Genomic DNA, 23,512 nt, shown 5'->3' with positions numbered 1-23,512 from the left:
GTAGAGAGAAAATAATTGTATTAATCAGACAAAAATCAATTGTCACAATTGTGTCAAAACTGACTCGTTTCTATCACATGGTCGTCCCTTGTATCTCCTGCGTTGTTTCTTAGTGACAATATCGATTATAAAACAATACAAAATCAATTGGGTACAATTCGTGACACGGTTTTTTAAAAGACTTCTTCAAATCGCAAATAACAGTTAAATGAAAAACACGTGTTTCCAGTTTAGTCTAATTTGCTAAGGTTTAACAAAGACCGAGAATGTCCTCATTTACAATTTACTTCACTGCTCTGCTGTGTACAGTTATATTTAGCAGTATTAATTCTGGATCAGCTACACTGTAAGTAATTTGTGTTTTAAATACATTTAGAATATTCGGGGTGTTTTATTTGTATTGTAACTAGCACACAAACCAAGTTCATAGTATTTTAATCGTGTAGTCTGTCTGTACTCTATTTTATTCTGTTTATTATAGGCTTATTAAAGTTGTCAAAACCGTGATTGGAATATCTTTTATAAAAGGTATACGATTATAATGTTTTGATCTTTACAATTTACATGAATATGTAAGAGAGAACATATATATTTGACATTTGATATTATAGTGCCGAAGATCACCTTCTAAATAACGCATCTGAGATACTTAATACTTTGCTTGATGGCTATGACAAGCGTCTTCGTCCTCATTACGGAGGTTAGTAGGTTCATTTCTTTTATTCTAATATCTTTTTTTACATTTCTCTTGTGGAAACCCTTCACAATTATTCATTTGATTTCGATTTTGATCTTTTTAATTTGATTTACATTTTACATTTGTTTACTATATTCTGCCTTGTTATATGCATTTAATTAAGTTTTTTTAATCCGGTTTCCAATACAAACCAATATACTATTTGTATTTGTTATTATTTGTATAGGAAAACGTGTAAATGTCCAAATCAGCATGTATATTTATAATATCGGACCAATATCTGAAACAAACATGGTAAGACATTTAAAATATATAAATTATTTCTTTTAACAATTCTTCAAAGTAGAATACGCACCTAAGCGCTATATCGGCATCTATAATATTTTCACAATAATTTAGTTGTGCATATGGGAAGAGTTATTACAACGATAATGTAAGATTAACTATACGTTAATAACTACCGTAACTATGATGCAAACAAAATAAAAGGGTCTTTCATAACAATATGGTAATAAGCCACCAACAGACGGTAATATTTTCAATGGAAATGTCAATCACCTAATAAATAAAATGTAAATTATATTATAAAATCGATATAATGTATGCGATACTTTTAAATTACTACAATCATAACACATTATTATTCACAAATCAATAACAATATGTTGATCTATGTACGTGCAAACTATTGTACATCACAACTGAGGCTATAGGCCTATTGTGATAACCGATTATTTCACATTCAGAATTATGGCCGTCGAACAGTTTATTTAAATGCATTATTACTGTTTAGGCCTATACATATTCATGACGGGACTGGCACGTTACAATATAGGCTATTCCATTTTTTAAAAGAGTATTGCGTGTTTTTAAATAAATCAGTAGTTATTATTACAAATTGCCTGATGACCTTTCAATAGGCTTAAGCTCTGTCTACACTATCAAACATAATGTAACAACAAAAATGTGATGTGCCCATATATATATATACGTGTTTGATGCAAAAATGACCGGGGTAATAATGTCCAGCGCTTAGAGGTTTCACAACATTAGGAGCTATATAAATCCAGGATATTATTATTATTATATTATTATCTTATATATCTTAGGCACATCACTACCTATATTTGGGCATATCACTATCATATCTGGGCATATCACTACCATATTTGGGCACATCACAAACTAGTTTGATAGTGTTGGCAGAATTTTAATGTCGTCACGAAAACAGCGAAAGAAACTATACCATATAATTGTAATTACTTTTTGTATTCTATTCTTCAATGTGTAAACTTTTAGGAGTATACAATGGACTTCTTCTGTTTGGGCACATCACTACCATATTTGGGCATATCACTACCATATTTGGGCACATCACTACCATATTTGGGCATATCACTACCATATTTGGGCATATCACTACCATATTTGGGCATATCACTACCATATTTGAGCATATCACTACCATATTTGGGCACATCACTTACTTTTTGTATTTCTTCAATCTAAATCTCTTAAAACTTTTAGGAGTATACAATGGACCTATACTTTCGACAACAATGGAATGATCCCCGTCTTGCGTTTGATGGGTCTGTCATTACTGGACTTGCGTTAACAAACGAAATGGCAAAACGCGTTTGGATACCCGATACATACTTTATAAACGAAAAGAAAGCGTCATATCATACAATACTGACGGAAAACACACTGATTAGTATTACACCTTCAGGTGATATGCTGTACAGCACTAGGTAAGCCAACTGTAACAAAATGATTAATTGAAAACAAAAAGATGTCTTAGTTTTAAATGGAGATAATTATTTCTGATAATAATATATCTCTATTAATAAATCCAAAGGCAAATTACTAATGTGGGTGGGTAAATCAAAACGATAGAGTACAGACAAAAAAATGTGCAGATCTTGCGGGCGACATTAATCCTTTTTTTGCAAGTGAGAGTACTTATGTATTATATATATGGATTTGGGTTTGCTAATTGTCTATTTAATTATAAACAAATAATTTTTAATAGGACATAATAGAGATAAATAGAGACATCAAACTAAGATATCTCTATCAATAGAGATATTTTAGTACTTCTCTTTATTTCCGAATACATAAGCTCGGCGCGACTGTATTATAATTGTATTTAATGATGATGATGATGTTAATAATTATCTATAATTCATTCTTTCTCGGCAAGATCAATCGGCGTTTCCCAGCTGCTTCGGCGATACCATCATTAATCTAATATTATCACAAATATATTTGATGATGACAATTTATAATGATTTAACCAATGTTAATTATATTTAAATTATTATACTCATTTAGGCTCACACTGACTGCAGGTTGCGTAATGGATTTGAAATACTTCCCAATGGACACACAGCATTGTGACCTGTGGCTTGAGAGTTGTAAGTTTTGATACGCAAAGCTATTGGTCACTCTCTGACGCGCAACGCACGTTGGTTTGACCAACCACACGCGATGGATTACTGTTGCTCGCTTGCGTTGCGTCGACGTCCTTGCGTTGAGTTGCGTCGACGTCCTTGCATTTCGTCGACGTTCTTGCGTTGCGTTGCGTCGACGTCCTTGCGTTGCGTCCTAGTGGGAACCAAGTGTTATGCTTACTTTTTTCATCAGATGTGATAAAAGTAATAGTATGCACTTAGTGGATATGCTATAGTTTTACTAAGAGAGCACGAAACTGTGTCGTAAAAGATAGGTTAATAAAGTCTAAAGTATAAAAATATAAGTACTAATTAATGTTTCAATATAGGCTATACAAGAAATAACTATGTGTTATATTTGTACAACTGAAAAATACAATTTTTAATTAAGTCATACCTTAGCCAAATCAATAAATAAAAGGATGCTTGGCTCTCATTTCAAAACAAACAAAAACGCATGATTACTTATTGAACACCTTAATAAATAGTTTCCAGTATGATGGTAATTATATTATCACATGGATAATAATTATCGATTACAAAATAAAGGTGTTGCCGTGCAGTTATTACTTCTAATTGAGCAAACTAACCCACATAAAAATACACATGCTTGGTTCCCACTATGACGCAACGCAAGGACGTAAGTGTACAACGTAATAATTTGACCAATCACAAGCTATGGATTATCAGCCGTTTGGCATTGGTGAATTCGCTTGCGCAAGTTTAGTGTATAATGTTATGTAAAGCCTAATTTCCACAAGGCGAATGTGTATATACGGATTTGGAAGATAGAAACATGAATACGCATATGTATTAGCTGACGCTTTCGATCCGCGTGAACAAATTCACCTAGTGGAAAATAGGCTTAATGTCACTCCAATACTACTTACGTTGCGGAGCGGATATTGAAAAATTATTAAGAAAAGATAAAGACAATATGTAGGTGCAAAAGTAGGTCTTAACATTTTGTATCGTTAGTATTCATGTTATAAAACGGTTCGTTATTTCGAATCCATTTTATTTTTCTTCATTCACGGTTTTTCTTTTTTTTTTATCAGACGCTTATAGTAATCAACATATTAAATATTCGTGGGTAGGAAACGATAGCTCGGCTATTTATTTGGACCCATCGATAGCGTTGTCACAGTTTAACTTACTTGGAAACAACGGCGTTGAAGCAGAGGCTGTGTACTATGGTAAGTAGGAGCATTATATATGTCTATTTCTCATCAGGATACCTAGAACCATAATAGGCAAGCGTATTTGTGTGCGTTCACACGAAATATGGAATGTAGATACGTCCTCCAATATGAATGGCAATTGCTGTGGACTGTAATGATTATTATAACACTTTAATTTATTGTTTACTTTCTTTTTATTATTTAATAATTTATTATTTTATTTAATTTACCTAGTTGGAAACTATTCGCAGCTGATTGGTAACTTTTACCTTGGTCGTTCGATGTCGTACTACGCCATCCAAGTTTACGTTCCAGCAACCATGATCGTGATCCTTTCGTGGGTCTCATTTTGGATAAACCCGGCTGCCGTACCTGCAAGAATCGCACTTGGCATTACCACCGTTCTTACTATGACAACCCTCATGAGTGGAGTAAATAACTCTTTGCCAAAGCTATCCTACATTAAGGCTATCGACTACTACCTCGTGTTTTGTTACTTGTGTGTGTTTGCGGCTTTGTTAGAATTCGCAATGGTCAGTTACGGTTCCACACCACCGCCAAAGAAACCAGAAGAAAGTAAACCACCTCCACCAAAACAAGTAAGGTCTTCTTCCCGAATCAGCAACTATAGCCCGAATGAGGGAACAGTATGTATTCAAATAATCCTTAATAATGTGTTGTACTGTCTTTAATTAGTACTTGAGACAAGATCTACACATAAGTGTTTTCTCCGAGGAGATAATTAGCACGCATCAGTGTCCATAAATAATATTATAATTAATATAAATATTATAATATAATCCTAACATTTTTATTATTAACAACATACAACATGCCTTCAACTTACAAATGCATTTGCATTTACCGAACGCGAAACAATATAATATCTAACCGAGCTCGTCTGTCCAACTAAATTACCGAACTTTGACGAACAAAACTGTTTTTTCTTTATTTCAAACTTTGATTCCGTCTCCGATAGATGAGTCTCGGGACCAATCTATTTCCTTAACACAAATACAAGTGAGAGGTGTGGTATGGTTTAAACCATCAATATATAGGCTCTAATTATAATATATATACTAAGATAAAATTTTTAATTTATGTATTTTTAGGACACCAACAATTTGAACAGAAGACAGTCTGGAATTCACAACAGTGGATTCATCGGCGATGGTGTTGGTCCAAATACGAAACAACCAAAGAGCGTCGAGGCTGGTGAAGCCAAAGAGGAATCGTTCAACTTTCGCAATATTGATAGTTACAGTAGATTCTGTTTTCCATTAACATTCATTGTATTCTTATTCGTCTATTGGATTTACTATCTCACTAAAACTGCAGTTGATATCGATGAGCTTACCAAAACGACTTAGACAATACACACAGAATCGAACATATTTTATTGTACATAAAAATAAATAGAAGAATAAAATGAAGTTTTGTTATGTATCTAGATAGTAGTTACAATAGTTAGTTGTCGTAGATCGCCTCCCATCCATTATAATCTTCGCCGTAGGTGGGGCATTGCATTTTCACACACATGCATTTATTGATTTGCATACCATGTGGTCCCTGTCGCATGAGAAGAAGACTTTTGTTTGAATGGAGAACGTGTTTCATGAGGTTACTTTGAACTCGTGTAAGTAGTTTATATATTTAATGTGTTATGATGTACAGTATACAATTGCTTGAATGACATTTTTATTGATATATTGTATCATATTGTGTTTAATCTTGCCAAATTGACGTGAATACAATGATATTCTTATTTTGACTTGACTTCAAGTAATACTATTTATTGTAGAGCATTCGTTATAGTTAATTAGTTGTGTATATTTAATTCGTAATAAGATATATTATATTATATATAGTTTTTTTACCGTAACACAGCACTGTATTATCGTAGATTATGATATTATTTGTACCATTGTATTTTAATTTTATACTATAATGTGCTGATGTTATTGTGTTCTGTATATAGTATTGTTATGTACGAAGTTGACAGGGCTACAAAATTAGTCCTCTTTGATCTGCCGACTTCGCTTAATATATTATTCTATTTTATACTTGATATATTTTAAATATTATTGTGATAAATCTAGTTATTTTGGTCGTACAAAGTTGACACACAATGATTCTATCGTCAGTCTCCCTCTCAATCCCCATGATAAGCCCAATGCATGCGCCATCATATCTAGTTTATACCAGTGATGTAGTTTGAATTGTAATGAACATAGTTACTTTGGTCTGTATATAATAATTGTGATATGATTGTACAAAGTATAAATGCAAATTGGATCGTTAGTTCTCCGCCATCCACTCGCCCCCTTCCTCCTAGCCCATGTCTTCTGCTTGTGCCATCATTCAATTCTACAGTATTGTATACGAGTAATATTGTTTGAATACTGTGATGAATATGCATATTTAAGTTATTTGGGTCTATATATAATAGTTATGATATAGTCTACAAAGTTTGATATAAAATCTTCAGTGACATCGTGAAAGTACTGGCAGCAAGCATTTACACGTCACGCGTGTTTACTGCGTGGGTCAAATGCAAAAGTAGCATGAATTATGAAATCACTTCTTATTTTACTATTAACTATTTGATACAATCATGTTTTACGTAAATCCACGAGCACGGTAACAGAAGCCATTAAATAAAATCAACAATCGTTATTAACTTGTTTTGTTTTATTTTTTAACTCGTGTTATTGAATAAAATTAAAATTTAATTAATTTATCTAATATTAAGCATAATATTGTTTATTTTTGTTTAACTTCACACAATTGATAATAGGCATATTATATGTTGCCTGTTTTAACGTGAAATACAATTTAATATTATAATCATTCGTGAAGACAGTATTTTGATGAACATTTAGAATAATAATGGCAAAGTGCACAAAGCGCGTCTGGTATTTTACATTTACAATGACAAATGTTTAATCTTATTAAGCTCAATTCAAAACTAACTTCAAATAATAATAATAACCATAATCAAAAGCTGTGCATTAAAATGTTCAGTTAATTACTCTCCACCAACAGGTCGAGCTACTGCTGGTCTTTCTCCACCCTCTGGTAGAGTAGGTCTTTCTCCACCCTCTGGTAGAGTAGGTCTTTCAGCATTTGGGTTTAAGGCTGGTCTCTCTTCACCTGGTGGTCCTACTCCTGGTGGTCGCTGTGGTCTATTTGGATTCCCGATGGGTCTTTCTGCACCCTCTGGTAGAGTAGGTCTTTCAGCATTTGGGTTTAAGGCTGGTCTTTCTACACCAGGGGGAAGTTCTGGTCTTTCTGCACCTTCTGGTAGAGTAGGTCTTTCAGCATTTGGGTTTAAGGCTGGTCTATCTTCACCTGGTGGTCGCTGTGGTCTATTTGGATTTCCGATTGGTCTTTCTGCACCCTCTGGTAGAGTAGGTCTTTCAGCATTTGTGTTCTCGCTAGATCTATCTTTCAAATGGGGACGGCCAAGTACGATCGTTGAACAAACGATGTAGAAAACCAATACAACATTTAACTCGAACAACTTCATGCTAAAGAAAAACAAATACTAGAGAATGCATTCTGAACTATCAGTCAAACTGAGTTTATAATGTAAATGTGTTACTAAACACAATTATAGTAGTAATACAATATAAACGAGAAACATAACTTACTTAGATTCTCAATGTAGTGTAGAACTATACAAAATAAATTCGTTCAAAACTGAGACTTCAACTGATGTTAATGAACCAAGTGGTCCCTTTAAATATACTCTCTAGAACCATAAATATGTTAACTATTCTCCAATTAAAATGCAAATTACGTGATTATTTTTAGTACAGTTCACTATTATCGATGCAATAACTGGTCCCAGTCATCCCTTTCTTCACCATATTATGTCTAAATTATTCCTAACGATATCATTAGTTTACTTTACAATAGACCTACTTCGACAAATAACAGCATAATATTATAAATTTGCAACAATATAGTACAAGACATATTCAATGTTGAAAGTATTTGGGCCTACTATATAGAAATTCGGTTGCCATGTCGGCAATGTCATCACTTAATAATAAGTTACAATCGTGTTTTATAATCATATCGGGAGGTGGTAATAAATCGGTTTTAAACAAGTGTTATTTGTTAGTGCTAATGAAGAAATTGGAAATAATTAATTAATATACTATTTATCAGTTTATCATGAAAATGATTGATTAATTATGTTTAAAAATTTGTTTTTATATAGGCCAAATATATTACAAAATGACTATACATTTTAGAAATCGCCTCCAAAGAGTATTCCACCTCTTCTTTCTCTTTGTCCTCTCAGTTCACCTGCTCCACCGACTCTACTTGCGCCACCTGCACCACCGACTCTACTTGCGCCGCCTTCTCCGACTCTACTTGCGCCACCTGATCCGACTTTACTTGCGCCACCTGATCCGACTTTACTTGTGCCACCTGATCCGACTCTGCTTGCGCCACCTGATCCGGCTCTGCTTGCGCCACCTGATCCGACTCTACTTGCGCCACCAACTGATCCGACTCTACTTGCGCCACCTGATCGTTCTCCGCTGTCTCCTCCTGACCCTTCTTCGTCACTAGTTTGCGTGGCTTTCTCGAAATTACCGACTCTGCTTGTACCACCTGAACCAACAACCCTGCCACCGATGTTTCCACTTCTTTCTCCACTATCTCCACCTGATCGTTCATGGCCCCCGCGATTGCCACCATTCATAGGCCTAGTTGGTCTGCAATCCACCAAACATGTGGTGACAGCGACTACTAATAAGATTAAAATCTTGGTATTCATCTTGTGTTTTTGCCTGTCAAAAGGATGAAATATATACGGTAAGTAAAATAACATGTGCCGCTGACGATAAAAAAAGCGTTTTGTTTAATACGTATCACAATAAAAAGAGAAATTGAAATAAAGTTACATCGGGATGATGAAGAAATGTCAAAATTGTCATAATTGTTAATACTAAACAATACAAAATATAATCATTATACAGTTAATAATGGCATTGTATTTCAAATTACAGTATATGAATTAGACTTCAACTTAGTAAGAAATTATTTGGTTAAAAAAAGCTTACCTTTTTACTGGGCTTTGACGAGCACTAAGTAACTCCTCCTCTAGAGGTTGTCAACGTTCTTACTTCACAAAACTATGATAATTCTAATTTATATGAAGCCTGTTAATGTGAATATTGAATTAAAGTGATTGATAAGGTTAAATAAGGCTTTTCCAACATATGTTACCAAAATGTTTTAATGGTGGTCGATAATCAATGAAAAGATTGATTGGAGAGCCACTGCACGATCGAAGGCTTTTTTTTTTATCACCGTTGTCTTTTTGTTTCTTTCGGATTGGGTGTGCCTTACACAGTTTTGTTTTTAATGTCAATGTGAATTATACTTCTGTATATAAAAGAAACAAAATAATCGAGCTAGGCGAAATCAAATTGAATTAATTTATACATAATAAATAATGCTATTAGAATTTAATTAAAAGGTTTCTGTAGATCAATTGTAACAGATGATACGCATAATTTATTTAACATTACTTAATTGTTATTATGACATTGGCCATATTATTAGAATGGTCATTATAACACAATATGTTACATGGTATAATACTACAATAACCTCGAAAATCATACATTGAAAGATAATGGCAAAGCATCCCAGATATCGAAGCAAACTAATTGTACCATTATATAAAATCGAACTCAATAATACCTTTAATTTAGCTGTTTTAGAGGAGGGCGTTTTAAAACGGGGGATCACCTTTTAAATAGATCGAGAAGCCGGCATTACAGTGAAATAGTTTTCTGTAACCACTTGCTTATTATTTACATAATGATGCTTACTGTATCTTCATAACCATTATCATATCAAATAGTGCAACGACCATACTAATCATTACAAAGGAGGCGATAAATTGGCCGTAGAGAGTACACAGATATTCAATAAAACCAAAAGATATTCCATAATCAACACATAGTTTACGATTGTATGGTGTTAAGTTTATTTAGAATAAATACGGAAGGGAATTGGGCGTGTGAATAATGATAGAAAAACTAACATCAATGCAATTAAATAGCTAGTAAAATAAAGAGAGTGACCTTTCGGGGGGGGGGGGGGGGGGGTTGGCGGGTGTCACGAGGTTCTTGTTTTTAAGGGAAAAAATGGTATTTACCATGAATGTTTTTATCGATTATACTGTAGTTATCTGACCCTGATGCGCTGATGATTCCAAGTTGCATATTATTCAACTCATTAACAACATACCACGTATGCCCTTCACAAACATCGGGATGGACAACCATAATGTTAGATATCATTGAGTATGATTTTTAATATTTCAATGTTGATAATGATAATTACACTTTTGATACGTATGCTAGTTACAGCGCGTAGTACCGGTATCGAAAGTTACCACATTGATTTGTGCAAATCATAAATTGTTTATTAATAAACTCGGCAGTGTTAATTATACATATTGGTTTATAGTTATCTGGACTCTGAATTATAAACAAAACAACATATGTTTTCACAATGTCCACATTTATTTCTTGAAATTCCTCCTTTAATGAAACTTTAATATGAATTACAAAAGGCAAGATGTTGTTTACTTGGATCACAAAGTACAAATAATAACATTTAAATTACAATCACTAGTTTAAACATGGAATCATTTTTCATCATTTATTTGAGCTTTTGTTTTTCATTAATTTAATTTTAACATTAATTTTCTTTTAATCATAATACATTCAAAAGTACATTGAAATTGTACCTTATCTCATCTCAATTGTAACATACTCATTCAAGAAACATTGAAAAGCTTTAAACAATGTTTATTCTTCCAACCAACTCTTAGTCTTCAAACTACTTTTGCTTTGCTGTGTAAACACAAAGCCACAGATCATCTTGCCATCCTTCTTGGTCACACCAATTAGTCTATCATGATTTAAACATCTTTGCGTATGTTTGCTTTTCTTTGTCAAGTTCAGCTTTCTGTAGTGCTTTCGTCTTTTGAATTTCACTTTTTATACCTAGAAAAAAAAAAGCAAAATTCTTATCCAATCAATATAATCTTATATATTTTATTAACAAATCAAACAAGTTAAAACTGCCTCAATATAAATTTATTAACACGACATGTTTTAGGCATAGTCCATCATCAGGTGAATAGAATTGTAACAAAGGATAATATATATCAGTCACAAAATTACATAATAAAACAAATCAGCCAATCAAATGTGTTAACAAACAAAAGGCATAGTTATAAAAACACGCCTCCAAAAGCTATGTGGTACAATCATGGACCTATAATAGGTCTATGGGGTACAATGCAGGAAATGTAAAACAAATGGCCCTAAACAAAAAAACATAAACTACAGAGTTTTATTGTAAATATAATGACAGATCATAGATGATTTAAACTTAGTGACTGCACTCTTGAAAACATGATTAAAAAACAAAACATTGTACAGTGCAGAAATTACAAATGAATTTTAAATGGTAAAAAGAAAAAGAATTTGAGACTTTTTGAACGCAAGTTATTCATATTTGATATATAGTTTCATGAAGTGTAGTATGGTATAAGTTCCCTTAGTGAATTACCCAGAGTGAATATGCTCCTTACCTTTATCTGATGGCTGTAGTTTGAGGGCAGCATTGAAGTCTTTCATAGCAACATCATAATCTTTCAAGCCTTGATTTGCTCTACCTCTCCTAAACAAGCCTTTTGCATTCTCTGCATCAATATTCAATGCCTGAAATTATTTTAAAATGTATAATTAACTTCTGTATGTGGATTTAATTAGCTTCCCATGTAGTGTTCATTTCAGCATTAGTAATAAGTTTTATTTCTTTCTTTTCTTCAAAACTCATATTAGAAATGGAAATAACTACCAAGAAACAGGAATAGCACCACAAACACACAAGTCAGTAAAGTTAAAATCAAATAGTATTTGGTTAAGCATCTCTTTAAATTTACAAAAAAAAGTGAATATTATTTGTTACAGTGAGTTTTAAAAGAAACTAATCTGAATTAATATCATATTAGAAAATTATATAATTATTAATAAATATCTAACTTTCTCGCATTCGTCCTTTGCCTCCCGATATTCCTTAAGTGCTAAGTGGCAAGCTGCAATGTTAAGATGGAGTGGTAAATACGCCAGATGAAGTTTCTCTCGGTCCTCCTTAGTCAAGTTCTCATTTAGTTCTACTTCAGAATTAGATGAATCCTCATCATCATCAGTCAGGTCCAGATAGCTATATAATTATAAAATTGATTAGAAAATAATGTTTATACCAGTCAAAATTAAAATCTGTGGAATAGGAACCAATCCTGCTTATCATTCTTAAGCTCTGTCTACACTATCAAACTATTTTGACAAAAAAGTGTGATGTGCCCAAATATGGTAGTGATATGACATCATAATTCATACATACAGTTTGATAGTGTAGACAGAGCTTTATATCTTAAGGACCCACTATCACAGGATTGATAAACTCTATGTACTGTACTTCTGCTCATTTTAACCAATTTAAATTAATTGGAGTAACCCAGTGTTTCATGCCTTCATTAGAAATGTTTTTATATCATACTTTAGTGCTTTCCTGTATTTTGATTCAGCCATTTTGTAGTTCTTTGCCTTAAACTGGTCGTTACCAATTGCCTTAATATTATTCACAACATCAAGAATCTTTTTAGCCTTAAAAAAAATAAAATAATTTCTTTAAAATAAGAAAGTTGAAATACTAAATTGTGTTCAAAATATTAGGATTGTATTTTACATTTTCAGAGTCAATGCCAGCATCATCAGGCCAGTCAGGGTAAACATCCCCAGTACCATCGTCTTCAACTGATGTTATGTCTACATCCTCTGCAATCTCACCACAATCTTCAATTTTACACTCCTAAAAAAGATATGTATAAATTAATAATCATCATTTGTTGCCTTGTATATACTTGAAAATATGAAATGAAATATGCTGTAATTTTACATACTAAAAACTGTGTAAAATTACACATGAAAATACTCTATTCGTTAATATTACAATTAAGTGCTAACAAACTTTAGCTACTTTCCAATTTCATTATCTTTAATAACAAAATACTGTACTGAGAAATTGAATGTCAAAATTGACCTAAAGATAAAACATTAACTTATGGATTGCAGGCATTATTATAGCAGAGAATATTTACCAATTTTGGGTGTTCTTCTTGTTTTTCAATATTCTCAAGTTTTCTAACGACACCCATTCCTCTGATGACCCTGCCAAATACAACATGTTTGCCATCAAGGTGTGAAGTCACTGCAGTGGTGATGAAGAATTGTGAGCCGTTTGTGCCTGGTCCTGCGTTAGCCATGCTAAGAAGTCCAGGCGTATCATGCTAAGAAGAAAAGCCAGTATGTTATGAATATTTTATATTTTCTCCTTGCGTCGTGTTTTTAAATTTGTATTATAGTTTGTAAAATGTATCTTTTGCCTGAATAAATAATAATAATAATAACTAATATATTAAATTTAATTTAAATATTTTAGTTTTTTTATAAAATACAATATGAGGCAAACAATCATAATATAATCAATAGAGGATTCAATTTACATCTCTCTATCAATCTATATTGTATGAATAATTATATTGGTACCTTCATTATAAAGTTTTCGTCATCAAATTTCTCTCCGTAGATACTCTCACCTCCAGTGCCATTTTGATTAGTAAAATCACCTCCCTGGCACATAAAATCTTTTATAACTGCAAGAAAATCATTGTGTATTATTATATCATTTCAATAAACTATTAGAAAAAGAAGCATACATCAATATAATATTATATAATATAATGCATGCAGGAAAACACTATCATTAATTAAATATTAATTCTTTAGACTCACTTCTGTGGAATATACTTCCTTTGTAGTGCAGTGGTTTTCCACATTTTCCAATTCCTTTCTCACCAGTGCAAAGTGCCCTGAAATTGTCTGCTGTTTTTGGCACTACATCAGCAAAGAGTTCAAAATATATTTTTCCAGCTGTAATTAATAGAAAAATAGATTGACAAATTGACTTCTTATATAACATTGACTGAATCAATAACATTTATTATGAAGAGTTTATTGCCTCTAATAACTATAAATTCACATGATTTAATAGTGTGCAAATAAAGAATGTGCTAGGCCACTCAACCATCTAAACGGTTTGCAGTGCGCAGCACATAGCAGGTGGGTGTGAGGGGATCCCACGTTGTTGGGCGTTGTTGTTCAGTCGGCCTAGGTAGGCTAGATTACGAGGCTCTTAATTTGTCTATAACGTGTTTTAAACTTACCAGATTTGCCACCAATAGTTATATCAAAAAACACTCTGGGGTTGTTCACCTTTTTTTCTTCTTTTGGAGCAGTGCTTGTTTGTTCATTTTCTGGAACTTTCGTCGCTTCCACAGTTTCAGCCATGATTCTTCTAGAAATCCCGGTTGTAGAACTTTTGTTGTGAACACGTGAGTTTACAGAAACACATTCATAAAATGTTTTTTATTAATTATATTTATAGAGATTTAAAATATATTATAATTGCCATAAATTAATAAAATAATAAATATAATGATACGATATTTAAATATTCAACTTTAATTATCATTAATTATTATGTTATAAGTAAAATTGTATTATCATGCTTAAACATTTTGGTTACGAATCTAAAAATAGAAATTGCTAAGTCACGAGTGTGGGGTTTCCCTCTATCTGACGTCAGAGGTTTGCCTAAAACACAACAACCACGACTACAACACACACCACCACCGCTGCTCTATCTGCTACGTAGAAAATAGGCCTAGACCCTACTATTTACAAGTAAATATGGAATTCCCTGAATTAGGAAAACACTGCTCTGACCAGAGCTGTAAACAGCTAGGTAAGATCACCATATCATTATTGAGCCTGCTGACTGAGGAGTTACCGAGCAAGCTAGCTCACTGTGACAGACACTGTCAGTCATCATGTTTTATTCCTTGACTTGCTGAGGTGAGTTAGGAGCGAACCATGACTGTTAATGCCAAATGGTGTCGTCGAACGCAAGAGTACCAGCTAGGCCAGGCCTAGCCTTTCAAATATAGATACTTACTAGCATACAACATGTGTATTGTATTACAGATTTCTTGCCGATGAAGTGCGATGCTTGTAATGAAGTATTTTGGTAAGATTACTTTATTTTTTTTTATTTGTATGTCTGATATTTAAACAAAATGAAAATGACAATTGAATACACAAACTGCTATACCACACCGAAAAATAAATAAATGAAATTTAAATATAGCCTCTATGCCTAATAAATCTTTAATTATTTTAAACATGAAAATAATATTTTTGTTTTAACAGCAAAGATCATATTAACTACTCAAACCATAGCTGTCCATCAGCATATAAAAAGGTAAAGTGCCATGTTTTTCTCCAATCATTCTTTTATGTTATAAAGTTAAATTAGAAATGGAAAAGGAGACAGTAATAACGAAAATGGCTGACAATTTTAAAATGACTGAATAATAAGTTCATTGATATGTACTTTACAATAAATAGATGTCCTTAGATATTTAAATATACAATTGGTTCCATATTTAAAGAAAGTTAATTATTATATAGTATTATTATTTGATTCACAGGATGTTCAGGTTCCTGTTTGTCCTTTGTGCAATAAACCAGTTCCTGGTAAACGAGGAGAAGCTCCCGACATTGCCGTGTCGGGACACATCGATAGAGATTGCCAATCTGATCCTGCAATTAAAAAACGTAAAGTTTATGCTAATAGGTGCAATGTGAAGGGTTGTAAGAAGAAAGAGGTAATTATTAAGTTTTGATTTGAGTTCCTACAGATTGAAATAAAATCCTTTCATTTAATTGGATACATAATTTACGACCCAAACAAAATCGATCACATGACTTTAAAAGCCAAATTCCTAAATAACTCCTAAATAATCAACCTACCCCTAAATAATCAACATAACCTCCTAAATAAAATGTATTGTCCCCCTGAAAAATAATTAAAAAAATTTTTTTTTTAATACACCATTTTAATGTTACATAATAGTTGTCCACGTTGACCAAAAATTGGATCTGAAAAAAAATATATTTACCTGAAAAACTGTAATTTAAAGCAAATTTTTGTTGAATTTAACCATTTATTATGTTATTTTATAAGTGAAAACATTATTTTGTTTTCGTTTTTTTTCTACGAAAGTGATTAATTTTATTAAAATAAAACTAAAAAATAACCTATTCAAAGTCTGATTTAATTAATCTTCATTTTTCATGTTTTTGGGCGACAATACATCTTTAACCGCAAATGATAGATATTATTTTTAATAATTTACCCACAAAACCAAGCTTTGGAACAAAATACATTTGTATATTGTAATATTTTATGTTTTAAAGCTTGTACCAGTTATATGCGAATCATGCCGATTGAATTACTGTTTACGACATCGCCATCAAACAGATCATGAATGTAAAGGTTTTCGAGGAAGTGGCTATTCTATTTCAAATCAAGGGTAAATATATGATGATATTTAAGAAATATATTATATTGAAAGAAAAATATGTAGGCATAAATAGTGAAGATGGGTGTAGAAATACAAATATGATAATGATTTGAGTACGAGATGGATTTTTATGATACGCATTTCTGCACTGTATTGTATTGTAGAGGGCCCCCAATGATCAGCGTTGCTGGATGGGCTACCCTCATGAAACATGGTTCAATAAATAATAATCAAGGCGTGGTAATGAAAGACGTCAATGAATGAATAATAATGATATTTTTGATACACACACAGAGCAGCAGCAATGAATAGATCACAGAAGTTTGGACCAGTCAAGTCTAATGAGCCAAGATCAAGACCACAAAAGACCACCTTAAGTTCTATTGGTCAAAATCTTGATAGGTGCATATGCCATTTTACTTTACAGTTATTGAAATATTAATGAAAAATAATTTTACATTTTGCAAAATTTCACATATCAATGCTATTACATTTTGTTCATGTTTTGTGTATTTTTTTGACAGAGAGCGACAACAGCGAGCACGACAGAGTCATCCACCTCGTACTCAAACCTCAGCCCAGTCCATACAAGGAGGAATGGTAAGGATGTTTAGCTTACAGGTCAAGAGAGACAAAAATATTCAAAATAAAAGTGAATTTGTTTAAACAAATTTAACATTACTGTTCTAATTTTAAAAATTTATGTTAACAAACAATTCATGAAACAAAAACAGATTGGGAAGAAAGCTTAGGCCCAGGGAAGATTTACCAAAACTCTATGACTGTGTACTGGAAAAAAAAGTCATTGAATTAAATCTAACCTTTGTAAATTTTTCTATTAAAGTGTATTCAGATTTGTCTGCTAATTTATATTGTCTTAGCAAATATGTACATAATAATGGATTAATTGATAATGTAACTAAAGGGAGAGCGCCGCAGATAAAATATGTTTTTCTTTTTTATTATACCCTACAGTCAGAAGATGAAGCGATGGCAAGAGCTATCCAGTTATCTATGGTTTCAAATCAGGCTAGACCTACGTCAATGCCAGCAACAGTCAGAACAGAAGAAGCTAGGAGGCAAGAAGAGGAAGATCAGGCATTGGCTAGAGCAATTGCAGAAAGTGAAGAAGAACAACGAAGGCAACATAGAAATAGAACGCAGGTATATCATACTGTAATTTTACTCTTCCCTGGTGATTAAGTTCTCTTAGGTGACCCTGGTCTCCCCAATTCAATTTTTATGTAAACATTGAAAAAGACCAATTAATGAAAGGTGAAAAATGTTGGCTCAAACAGAAGATACAAATGTAGGATATTGCCTTTTATCTAGATTTTATTGTTTGAAATGCACAGTATCAGTTACCATCCTACATTTATTTTTTTTATTTGAAATGTTTTTACTAATTCTCTGCTTATAATATATGTATCGTATCGTATAATAAACAGTCCGACATGAAATGTGTCTACTAATCTTAATGATATAATAGGTAAACATGCTAAATAACTGTTTATATTGAAATAACATTGGAAATATATCTTCCACAGCAACAGAATCAACAATCTGAATCAAAATGTGTTACATCCTGAACAACAATACTCAACAATTGGAAAGAATATACTGTAAACTAATCAAACAGATTGAATGAGAAATCATACCACATGTGTATACTGCTTGCTATTTTATGATTGTAAGGTCAAACAAAATAATTTTTAAATATTTATTATTGATGTAGTTAAAAATAAAATGTTACTACTACATTTTGATACATTCAGGTATTATAAAGTATTTATACTATTCAAATTTATATAATTATAATTTGTAAAAATTTGTGCTGGAATGCAATTTTACTGCTTTAAATTTAAATTGCATTTCACTATTTTAATTGATGTACATTAATTGAATGACATACAATTTGATGTTATATTTTATTAATCCACTTATGTTAATCCAAACATTGTATTTAAACTTATTTATTTAAACTAACTTTACAATCAATTGTTGCATTTTACGTTAAAGGCCAACTCGAGGAGTGAAAGCTGATTTATCTTGATCGTTTTTGTCATATTTGTCAATTTTTATATTATGTTATTTGAGTGATAAATAAAGTATTTACAAATGTTATCCTATTAAATTCATTTTTAGTATTTTTTAATTGACTGATATATTTGTATTATTATATTGTTGAATGTATAGTAACTTTAAACATTGAGGATATATAAATGTCTTTATTTTGTCTTTTACATTGATATTCAATAAAATATACATTATATAATTGTATGTGATTGTATCTTTGTTTCTTTGCCCTTGATTAATTTATATGTGTAATTTGTACATCTTCAGATGGAGGTCATGTCAATATTAACATACGTATCATCTGAAATGAAATTGAAAAAAAAATCATCATATCATGGGTTATGTCACATAACAAGACTAAATGTGTTATTATGTAAAAAATAGAATTTTGATAAATATCTGAAAATGGATCAAATCATAAAATGGCAACCAAGAACTGGAAGATAAGAAAAAGAAAAAATGCATGTAACATTGCATTTAATATATACATATATAAAAATGATATATATAATATATACATATGATACTTATATTTATAAGATATTCAAAGAAAGTATTGATATACATGTAGTTAAAATATCAAACACTATTATTAAGCCCGAAGCTGATAAATCACGAAATTGAATGGTAATGACGACGATGTTCTGTTTCGGTAAACGAACTTTACAGTTAAGTATGATACGTGGCGGAAATAAACACAAACATTTTACATAAACCCGAAAACATCAGAAATGGTAGTTTTTGTGGTAATTTACCTGGGAATTAATTAAGGGATTTTCGATCAGATTAACCACCGTTTCCGGAGCAGTTTGCCATTCCAAGACTTATAAAGGATCTTTATATAGCAACAATGGCTGCTGAGGAAACGAATGACGATATTTCCGAGAAAAAAAGTATTTTTACCGACAATATGCCTGCGTCGGCGAATGCATCGACGAAGGTGAAGTTCGGAATTTTGATCGGTTTGATGGAAGTAAAGGAGGTTTCTGATCGGGATATTTTTGATACTGTTTTTAACCTGGTAAGTTATTATTTATTTTGCGACGGTTTAATATATGTTTTTTGTATGCGCTGATAAATGTTTGCTCTAAAAACATCAGGCCTCTGTTAATGTTATGAACAACCACCTTACTCGCATACACACACCGGCTGGATGCTGCTTGATGAGGGTTGACGAAAGAGTTAATGGGTGGTGGTTTGAACTACAGTAGGCCTAGACTAGAGCCTAGGCTATACATTAGGTTTAAACCTTTGCAGTTGATAGAAGAACCGCCTAGGCCTAGGAAAATACCCACCAAGCTAGAAAACATCCATCAATAATAGACCTACCACACTACCACCAGCAGGTTACCATATTTTATTATTTAATAATTAGGCCTATTTAATTAATTATTAATAATAATAATAATAATAATAATGTGTTTGTATTAAATTCTGTTCTTCTGGGCCAGGGTGTGTAAACAAGATGTTCATGATGTTGCGTGGGTGTGATACCATTTGTTTTAGGGCCTAAATTCTCACGTCATGCATGATCTAATTCTTTTTAAATTACACATAAATTTTCCTTTAAATTTAAATATGTTATTGTTATATGCATTTATTTTGAGTCTGAAATTTGTTTACTTGCATGCATTTTAAAGGTTGACAGCAGTTGCATTTATGCATTTATTATTGCAATACTTAACTGTACAATAACTAATAGTAAATCGCTGGGAGGTACTGTACTACTATAAGGCCTGCAGATTTTATCATGCTGAGGCAGCCGGCCCATTGGATCAGCAATGATAAAAACATTTTTTTCAGTAAAAAATGTCCCTTTGAAACTGAAGTTCATGGATTATTGGAATTCTAAATTGTGACTTTATAACATGAAAGCTGCTATTCTCCATAAAACCATTAGTAATGCAAAGGATTTAGCAACGTATTAGATTTCTACTTTCTACACTTGAGGTTTGCTTGGCTTGTCATCCTTGATGTATTGCCAGTCATTATATGATATCCAATATGGCTGTCCTGCTTACTTAACAAAACACAATTATGCAATTACATTCAGATTGCATTCTTGTCTTTAGTTTTAATTATAAACATTGTCAATATTACCAAATTATGTCTGTATGATATTGCAAACTAGAATATTTGAAGAATTCTTTTTCATTCTGATCCATTTACTGCAAACTACTGAGTCTTTTCCTCTTCTTTTAAAAGCTTCCATGGTCTTAATTCATCTGTCACAAGTTGTCCAGTATACATTTTACACATTATTACAAAAAAAAAGGACATACTGTACAACATTTTTAACGAAAACCCCCTAAAATATCAAAGACAAATGACATTGTACTGCTACTGTACCTTTTTAAAATTTAAAAGCCTGTTGGCAGGATTTTATGGGTCGGTTCTTTTTTCACAAAATTACGGTATCGTAAGCTGGCATCACTCCCCTTCTACAAAAATAGGTTCCTTCAAACCCTTGAACCTACTTGAAGTTATTAGGGCTTTGTTGATTGAGACTTACAAAAAAATACTTAATTAAAAGGACATTCTTGTACCCCTGAAGGGTGAATTTTAAACCGATGAGATACATACAGTGCTCTTAGAAATTATACTATTTAAAACAAAAGTCGGCAATATCAACACAGCTGTATCTCACAAAAGCCATTGGGGTTTAATAACAAAGCATTATAGATATTGATAGAATTATGTAATCCTCCGGGAAAATGCATCACGTCCATTAAATTTCCATCCCTTAATTGATTTTCAATCTGATCGAGGGCGCTTTAAGATCAATGAGCTGTTCATTCTCCAAGTGTTAGCGTAACATCCGAACGACGTGTCAATAATTTAAACATTGTGAAGGATTTCAGATGAAAACACTTAACTTCACACACATTCATGAGCTGAAGTTCAGCTGGCTATCGTAGGAATTGCAGCTGACTAACATTGTACTGTACAGTAATAGACGTGTTAAGAAGGTAATCGTCTGAATGTACTTTGGTAGTGGACGTGTCAAGAACATAGCCACGTATTAAACCATATTGCAGTTTGTGTGAAGAGTTAATCTTATTATATTTTATTGATTTAAGAGATTACAATCATGATTACAAAGTCAATCAAAAAACCAGAGACAATCTTAAGTAAAGATAACAGTTACAAATTGCATTGACTGCGCCAGTGGTTTTCTTTCCACTGCAATCAATTTCTTGATTATAGAAAAATACATTTTCAAGCTCCAAAAATAATTTTAATTTTGTTGCATACTGACAGAAAGCATTTTTATTAATGTGGTAAAGTTTGTGTCTCCGCTAACCTACCATTATACACAGTAATAATAGTTTATTCAAAAAGTAGGTCATAATTTCATTTAGCTGTAAAAAGGACCTTGGTGTTGGACTAAACTTCATACTGGGTGTGTACTTTAGGCCATTGTGTGCCACGCCCATTGACAACTTTGTCTTGGGTCATGCTGTACAATACTGCAGTAAAACAATACTAATAATATTCATAGTATTTCCTCCAAAATACAATGTTAGTGTAATGTTTGTATTTTGTAAAAAACAACAATGTCTTTAATTTTGTAACTGAAGCATAATGGTGTACAACAACTGTTTATTATATGTTAATTAGTTTAATTTGTGTCCATTGTTCATACTACTACTAATACACACTATTATTATGAGAACTAACTGTATTTTATTATCTTGTGTCAATCATGCTCAAAAGCTCTTGGTCTGTGTACATTTTAAGTTATTAAAAACCTATTTAATATTGTGACTGAAATAAATGATACTGTACTTACAGTACTGTCCTGGTAAGTCTACATTGAATATAATATGAATATGATTTAGTATTTAATGATTAAAATTGTAAGAGTTCATTGACTTTTGAATAACCCTAAGTTTAAATTTTGGTAGTGGTTGTTGACCATCTCAATGAATATTATGAAAGAGAATCAAATCAAATAGTTTGTACCAATTTAATGCGATACGATACGCTTTGCCTGTGAATTGCTGAACCTTCGTTGACGGCATCGATATTACGATTGAGATTCTTAGCCTACATTTGTTGACACAATTAATCAAGCGAACATAGCCCAAAATGCTACCGAGTTAATTGCATTTAACGAATAAGATTTGCTTATCTATTTAATTGAAACTATTATTGAAAGTTCCTGTTTTAACGCAAAACATTTTTTTCAATCTCAAAAATGTACTGTACACTTTTTGTTATGTCTTTAAAAACCGTAAATTAGTTTAACCCATTGAAAATTGTAATACTGAGATAAAAATATTAATGACAAACATAAAATAGCAAGAAATATGTGAACAATTTTGTTTACAATAGAAAATCCAAAGTATTTTTTTTTGTATCGGTAAATTAACAATGATTCTCTCCGTTATGCAACCAATATTAACAATCGAGAAGAACAATTTTCATTTCACTTTATAATGGATTTTCTTAGACATATTGGATATAAAAGAACATTTATTTTTCCCTGAAGGTTTAGAATCGTGAAACTGCATGGCTGTTTATGGGTTCAATTAAATACATACAGACTTCTAATATTTCCTTTATG

At 32.0% G+C, this 23,512-nt stretch overlaps 5 protein-coding genes across 10 annotated transcripts in view; 3 read left to right on the top strand and 2 right to left on the bottom strand.

Annotated features, from left to right (window-relative positions):
• The first annotated feature begins 29 nt into the window (after positions 1 to 29).
• On the top strand, positions 30 to 7,000 carry LOC144843721 (gamma-aminobutyric acid receptor subunit beta-3-like). 2 transcript variants are annotated; one of them, XM_078700627.1, is made up of 8 exons: positions 30 to 346; positions 612 to 700; positions 924 to 991; positions 2,225 to 2,448; positions 3,032 to 3,114; positions 4,209 to 4,346; positions 4,566 to 4,930; positions 5,444 to 7,000. In XM_078700627.1, exons 1-8 carry the CDS (start codon positions 267 to 269, stop codon positions 5,699 to 5,701), a joined length of 1,305 nt encoding a protein of 434 aa, XP_078556753.1. In that variant the 5' UTR covers positions 30 to 266; the 3' UTR covers positions 5,702 to 7,000. The 2 variants fall into 2 exon arrangements, with proteins under 2 accessions (XP_078556753.1, XP_078556752.1); XM_078700626.1 differs by having other exon boundaries at positions 4,566 to 4,978.
• LOC144843725 (peptidyl-prolyl cis-trans isomerase D-like) lies at positions 5,519 to 14,807 on the bottom strand. Of its 2 annotated transcripts, XR_013612282.1 has the most exons (10): positions 14,665 to 14,807; positions 14,234 to 14,371; positions 13,988 to 14,094; positions 13,540 to 13,728; positions 13,128 to 13,250; positions 12,939 to 13,045; positions 12,422 to 12,602; positions 11,968 to 12,097; positions 11,200 to 11,374; positions 5,519 to 5,528 (listed from the first exon to the last, which is right to left on the bottom strand). XR_013612282.1 is itself a non-coding variant. In XM_078700636.1 (9 exons), exons 1-9 carry the CDS (start codon positions 14,786 to 14,788, stop codon positions 11,283 to 11,285), a joined length of 1,191 nt encoding a protein of 396 aa, XP_078556762.1. In that variant the 5' UTR covers positions 14,789 to 14,807; the 3' UTR covers positions 10,870 to 11,282. The 2 variants fall into 2 exon arrangements, 1 of the variants encoding a protein (XP_078556762.1); XM_078700636.1 differs by lacking the exon at positions 5,519 to 5,528 and having other exon boundaries at positions 10,870 to 11,374.
• On the bottom strand, positions 7,005 to 8,164 carry LOC144843732 (uncharacterized). Its single transcript, XM_078700648.1, has 2 exons — positions 7,985 to 8,164; positions 7,005 to 7,861 (listed from the first exon to the last, which is right to left on the bottom strand). Exon 2 carries the CDS (start codon positions 7,858 to 7,860, stop codon positions 7,360 to 7,362), a length of 501 nt encoding a protein of 166 aa, XP_078556774.1. The 5' UTR covers position 7,861; positions 7,985 to 8,164; the 3' UTR covers positions 7,005 to 7,359.
• A 244-nt stretch (positions 14,808 to 15,051) lies between the features above and the next one.
• Positions 15,052 to 23,512, top strand: part of LOC144843730 (AN1-type zinc finger protein 2A-like) — a 78,130-nt gene continuing 69,669 nt past the window's right edge. The window contains exons 1-9 of one of the 3 annotated variants that reach the window (XM_078700641.1): positions 15,052 to 15,245; positions 15,485 to 15,527; positions 15,710 to 15,761; positions 15,991 to 16,167; positions 16,760 to 16,875; positions 17,161 to 17,268; positions 17,391 to 17,466; positions 17,842 to 18,030; positions 18,414 to 19,154. In XM_078700641.1, coding sequence (XP_078556767.1) covers positions 15,191 to 15,245; positions 15,485 to 15,527; positions 15,710 to 15,761; positions 15,991 to 16,167; positions 16,760 to 16,875; positions 17,161 to 17,268; positions 17,391 to 17,466; positions 17,842 to 18,030; positions 18,414 to 18,455 — 858 coding nt within the window. In that variant the 5' untranslated portion in view covers positions 15,052 to 15,190 and the 3' untranslated portion in view covers positions 18,456 to 19,154. Of the gene's footprint in view, positions 15,246 to 15,484; positions 15,528 to 15,709; positions 15,762 to 15,990; positions 16,168 to 16,759; positions 16,876 to 17,160; positions 17,269 to 17,390; positions 17,467 to 17,841; positions 18,031 to 18,413; positions 19,155 to 23,512 lie in introns of those variants that run through there. The other 2 variants (XM_078700643.1, XM_078700642.1) reach the window with 2 other exon arrangements.
• LOC144843708 (neurobeachin-like) overlaps positions 19,652 to 23,512 on the top strand; it is a 101,657-nt gene continuing 97,796 nt past the window's right edge. For both annotated transcript variants that reach the window (XM_078700602.1, XM_078700601.1), the window contains exon 1: positions 19,652 to 19,963. In XM_078700602.1, the coding sequence (XP_078556728.1) occupies positions 19,793 to 19,963 (171 nt within the window). In that variant the 5' untranslated portion in view covers positions 19,652 to 19,792. The remainder of the gene's footprint in view (positions 19,964 to 23,512) is intronic.

The sequence above is a fragment of the Antedon bifida genome, chromosome 5, assembly GCF_963402885.1.
Source record: "Antedon bifida chromosome 5, ecAntBifi1.1, whole genome shotgun sequence".
NCBI lineage: Eukaryota > Metazoa > Echinodermata > Crinoidea > Comatulida > Antedonidae > Antedon > Antedon bifida.
This window is presented reverse-complemented; position numbering and strand designations above follow the sequence as displayed.